This window comes from Ursus arctos, unplaced genomic scaffold (assembly GCF_023065955.2).
Source record: "Ursus arctos isolate Adak ecotype North America unplaced genomic scaffold, UrsArc2.0 scaffold_14, whole genome shotgun sequence".
In the NCBI taxonomy this organism is placed as follows: domain Eukaryota; kingdom Metazoa; phylum Chordata; class Mammalia; order Carnivora; family Ursidae; genus Ursus; species Ursus arctos.
In genome coordinates this window covers 49,202,539-49,208,538 of record NW_026622808.1, presented here as the reverse complement: position 1 = coordinate 49,208,538, position 6,000 = coordinate 49,202,539, and the positions used below count along the sequence as shown (strand labels likewise).

General features: G+C 39.1%; 1 protein-coding gene across 1 annotated transcript in view; it reads right to left on the bottom strand.

Moving 5' to 3' along the window:
* Window positions 1-5,618: 5,618 nt before the first annotated feature.
* The window catches only part of TAFA1 (TAFA chemokine like family member 1), a 487,139-nt gene continuing 486,757 nt past the window's right edge, over window positions 5,619-6,000 (bottom strand). Inside the window, exon 4 of the mRNA XM_026501202.2 lies at window positions 5,619-5,636. Coding sequence (XP_026356987.1) covers window positions 5,619-5,636 — 18 coding nt within the window. The remainder of the gene's footprint in view (window positions 5,637-6,000) is intronic.

Here is a 6,000-nt window from a genome sequence, read left to right as displayed (position 1 = left end):
ATCCCATTCCCCCCCCGAAGCCCTCAGTTTGTTTCTCAGAGTCCATAGTCTTTCATGCTTCATTCCCCCTTCTGATTACCCCCCCTTTCTTTATCCCTTTCTTATCCTACCGATCTTCCTAGTTCTTATGTTTGGGGGAGCTTTTCTGGCTTACAATCTTGGGGCTCTTTTCAATGGATGGAGTGCTTTATCAGCCTGAAATATGAAAGAGAGAAGAAATGTCTCATTGGGGAAGTGAATGGTGGGGAGTAGAGGGGTGAAAAACCTTTAGGGTTTATCAGTCTGGAGGAGGATCCAGATGAGGGGACAAAGAAACCAAGAATCTGCATGTGTGGGTGTGGAACATGGAAGCAGAGGGAAGAGGCCATTCTGATCTGGCAGCCAGTTTGTAACATTCTTTATCCTAAATGTACAAGCTTCTCGTATCTATTAGCACCAACTGGTGGGTTCTCCTGACTTGATACTGCCTCCTTCCAGTCCCTAAATTTTGCTTCCACATCACCTTGTGACCCCTAGGTTGGAATCTACAGAAGTTCAATCAATTAATTCCACTCTAGTCAGTGGTTGACCCCTTTTTGCAACCGTGGCATGTCCCCAATCAAGGACAGTTGAGATCTGTTGCTGCACCCACAGTATTCTCAGTGGAAAAGTAAGACAGTCTGCAGGTTAAGTGCAATGAACTTCAAACGAGCTCTAACTCCACTGCTTTTTCTACCACCAGAGGATGAGCACAAGGATGCAAATCTATGAGAATAATGTAACTTTAGGTCAGACTTGTAAACTGGTATTTCATGGATGGAAATACCCTTTTCTTTTAATGCAAATACAATGGGTTATAAATATCCAAAATTTGGAGAATTCATACAAGCCTCTGTGTTTCTGGATTTTCCCCAAATAACAACAACAACAACAGATAAAACAGAACTGGGCCACACTGGCTCCCTAATGCTGCAAGGCCACAGTAGTCTGGGACCCAATGTTGGCTGATGGAACCCTGTCGCGTCAGGTTTCCAGCCTCATCACTGGGTGCCTAGGCTTTAACAGGTGACCCTGGTTAACTAACTACTATTACCTGGCTAGCACCTATAGGCACATATGCCTCTTAGGCCTTGTTTGACAACCACCCTTGAGCCAATTATAATTCCTTTTCAGATGCATTTGCAGACTTTATTAATAGTAAGAAGCCACTTCCAGCCCACTCCGGAATGTATGGCCATGCATCCATGTACCGTGGCTAAATGCTTGACAACCACTATCTTTTTTATTTTTAAGATTTTATTTATGTATTTGATAGAGAGAGAGAGAGAGAGCATACAAGCAGGGGGAAGCAGGGAGGGAGGCGTAGAGGAAGAGGGAGAAGCAGGCTCTCCGCTGGAAGCCCGATATGGGACTCGATCGCAGGATCCTGGAATCATGACCTGAGCTGAAGGCAGATGTTTCACCAAATGAGCCACCCAGGCTCCCGAAAACCACTGTCTTAAGGCAAGTCTGGCCTCACATTTTCCTCGGCACGTACACGTGAGTCTACTCTTGGGTTGGTTACAGCTTCTCTGAACAGGTAGGAATTAGGGCTGGATGTACACTGCCTCGTCTATAAACACAGTCAGTTATGGCTGGGGTCCTGACTTTCATGTTCGATGATTGGTTGTTATTATTTTTTAAAATAATGCAACTAGCTGCCAAAACAAAAAAATGAGAGCTTAACGCTTGGTAAAAAGTGAAGCAAAATAAATAATGAATAAATAAATAAATGAGAGCCACTCGCAGACCAATGATGTGAGAGCATGCCACAACATCTTTACAAGGAAAAAAAACAACCTGTCTACGCAAGCTAAAAGTTTGAAATCTTTAATGGGAAATATGTGCATGTGTGTGTGCACGTGCATGCATGCAATTAATGGTTTTCTTTTTAATTTATTTTGAAGTGTGAACATGATTCTATTTTATCACTTTGTACGATGACCGTGGGCACAAGGCCATCCGATTCTATCGCTGCTGTCTCTAGTCCTGAGTCCTCGCTTTTCTTAGTACGCCTTATATCTTGTTTTCTTATATTTACATGCTAGATGGATGTGGCTTGAGCCCTAGAATTTACTGGACACTAAATCTTTTATTTGGAAAGCAGACAGCTCACCAAAAGGGAAATGGTATACTTCTTTTGTCAAGCAAACCTTAATAGATTTTTGAAATGGAAGTGTCAAGCTTAATTAAAAGAAAAACTCATATTATGACCTGCCATTTAACCTTCTAGGATGGAGTGCATATCCTACGTAGGTGAGGAATGTGTGGATCTCCTCACGTAAGCAATTTTTATACCCTTTATAACTTACATCAGTGACAATGGCAAGGTGGCATTATATACTGCACTATATAAAATCACTATATTGCTTTGGGAAAGTTACACTGGATTTGATCAGAAAATGATGTTGAATTGTGTGTTGGTGAAAACATTCTTCATCATTCGATAACGGAAAAAAGCCTTGTAGTAAAACTTCTCAGTGTGCTTGCCAAATCCATTAATAGATAAATCTAATCACACACACAAAAAAGTCAACAAATAAGCTTTACCTAACTCAAAAATCTGTCTTATGAAATGAGCCATATTTTCCTTTTTACCGAGAGTTGGGTTCTGGATGAAACTTTCCATTTGCTCTAATTACATTAGAACATTATTTATCACACCTGATGTACAAGCCCAAAAATCATTATTAGTCATACCACACCGAGCTCTTTATTACCAGCAATACATGATAAAAGTTTTGAAACAACAGCTGTAGGCACAGGGTAGCTACCGAATCCCCCTAACTGGGGTGGGTCCAATTTAAATACAACTTGAGGGTTCACACGTTTGTATAAGGGCCTTGATGAATCCAAATTGAATTTGATGACATTTACAAATGTTTGCACTGTTTTACTGGATGGTTGCCTGATTCTGATGTGGTCTTTCCCCCCCTTCTCTCTTCTTCTAGGTCTTTCCAAGGGAGGTTATTTCATGAAGTGACCACTAGGAAATGAACTGACAGACCTGGGCCTCTAGACTAACTCTTTCATTGACTTATAGGCTCTGGTTACAGAATAGGAGAAGCTGTGAACTCCACATATTGTACATTGTAAAAAGGGTCTGTATGCGTGAGGCCATAGAAAAGAGAATATTCTTTTTTCTTCTTATTGGGTTTTCACTCAGGACCAATGCTTTTAAAAGGGTATTCCAGGAAACATTCATCTCCTAGAAAAGGCCACGTGATCAGAGAATTTGGGGGCAATAATAATGTTTGCAGAGTTTGTAATGGCAAACATCTCATATTAATCTTATTTAAGAATGTTAGGAGATTTTATATAAAAATCCCGATTTCTGGTGCTACTGAAAAAATTGAAGATGTGACAAGGCAGTCAATATATCCTCACACAGAAATAATTTCTTGTAGTTTCTCATTAGGCAGGGATGTACCGTCCATTAGTCAAGTAACCATCTTATATGTCTGGATTCTGGAAGCTCTATACTTGGCAACCTATGCTTTAGTCTTTCTTGAAGACATACATCACTTTCTGTTTATTATAGGCTCTAAAAATTTCCTCAGTAAATATTTCTGTTTTATTTTATTTAAGAACTTTTCCCCAATATATTTGAGTATGGAGATTTTTTTCCTCCTCATTTTGGGAAGTACCGTTCCAGATAATTCTTTGCATTCGTGATTTCAGGTTTTACTCTCCAGTTTACAAGTGAAAGTCAGTTGTTAATATATTAGTTGGTACATGAATATGGACCATAAATTCAAGGGATTCCGATTTGGTTGTATGAACTTTATGCTATCTTCTGGCAAATATTTGTGAAAGTATTCGGAAAGCCTGGATTTTGCAATTAGGATTCCATTTCCATTTCTAGATGCTTTTATAGGCATTCAAGATACAGAATCAACCTATCTGATTAGAGTATTTACATATTCAATCAGACTTCAAGCTATATTGGTAGACATGAAGGAACCTCTGGATTTTACCTGAGGTTTAACTTTAAAAATCCACACTAGGGGACCACTTGTGCTGGTGATCTAATAAAAGGCCCTAACAACATGTATTCTAAAGAGAAGGTTTGGGAAAAAACAGATATACTTGCAATATGATAGGTTAAATAACAGGAATGTATAGTACTATTATGCTATCCCAGGTAGATAATACATAGATATTTTCTTTCTATAATCATCATCTGAGTAAAAGAGAAGATGGACAAAAATTTCTTTTTTTGGGAAGTGAGCCCCAGATGTATCATTCAAGTGACCAGTACAAAAACCCAATAATGGGATTTGACATTTCAACTTGTGGGCCAAGAACACAGCAGTTATAGTAATGAATTTATGATTTTCAAAATACTGGGATTAGAAATATCGGCTGTGATGGCAGCAAAGACCTCACGGAAAAAATTCTGGCTGACGACAAGTCTCTAAGCAGGGTGTTCTCTGGATTTGGCTAAAGCTGACTCAGGACAAAAACATGGCGAATAAAGAGGACAAGTAGGGTTAGAAAGAAGTTATTTACCACTTTAATAGGGCTGTCCAGCATTTGGTCACATAGATCATTCTGAAACCTAATTGCTTTAATGGTCTTCCTGTCTCACCAGAAGAGATCTGAATACTCTTGGAAAAAGCAAATCAAACACAGAAAGAGGTGCCATGATAAGACTTGTTGCTACAGCACTATGTACTTAATGATGCCAGACTTTGGATTTAATCGGAGGACATTGCTGCAGTCTAGGACAGCTATACAAAGCCTTAAGACGTTGTATTTACAGAACTTATTAATACACGGATCTGTATTCTACCATAATTTTGCCAGAGTCTTAATAGCATGGTGGAGTAGCTCCCTCAAGAATCCTCATTGTCTTATCTGTGGAAAAGCTAGTAGTTCTAAAAATACTTTCCTGGAAGAGGTTAGAATGGTTATTATATATCAATTGAATATAAAGTATGGTTATGTAAGCCAAGCTTGCATGCTAATATTGCACAGGGTAGAAAGCAATAAAACAGGACGATGTGCTTCCTTGGGCCATCTGGTAGAAACAGAAGGAAGCTCTCGATTCAGTATTGTTATGATGCCTCAGATTCCAGGAGTCCACCTGTAGCTGGCCTTCCAGTGTGAGTGCCATGTTGAAATTTCAAAAGGGCACATGTCTTCTTCCTTGCCAATAAAAAAAGAAGTCGCAACAAAACAAAACAGAACATCCAAACTCAAAAGAGGTACACCAGCCGCCTCAAACTGTGGTATTGTTCATTTCTTGAAGAGAATATATAATATTTCAAAATATTATATATATACATATATTTAAAATGGTACAAAGTAACTATAGATCCAAATTAGAAGATAGTTGATCGTTCTTCGTAATCCCAAAAATTTTCATTGAGAAAACCCTTTTTTTAAACCCACTTTCCATGGTGTTGCCAAAAGCGCGGGGTCTTCTCACTATAGGATACTTCGTAAGACACAGTAAAAGCACTGTGATTATCTGGTAACCAGTCAAAGTGCAAATAAGAAATCCATTTGGCTTGTAATGCGTAGGATGTTTTAAATTCTTAAAACGTATTTTCCGCAGAGGTGGTTTTCCTTTGCTACTATAACAAATGCTTCCATTAGGTTCTTGGGTGAATCTGAAACCAAAGAAAGAAAGAAATTTCAGGGAGAAGAGAACAAAATGAAGGCGTAAAGAAAGGTGAATAGGCAGAAAATGAGGACATCTTGAATTTATGGTATGTTGCTTCTTTCAAGTGCTCTGAAGCCAAAAATGTTAATCTAGAGCCGTAGTTCTCAAATGGTGATCAAAAAGCACACTGACAGGCCATCGTATTTTTATCAATTCATTACATTTGTTTTGCCACAGCTGAGGAGCTAGACTCTGGGAGCAATGAATAACCATGACTGGCTTCATTGGCACGTGTCCTATCCAGTTGCACAGAGCCCCGTGCTGAATAGGGCCCTGCACTTCATTTCATGACCTGCTATTGCAGTCTTGAA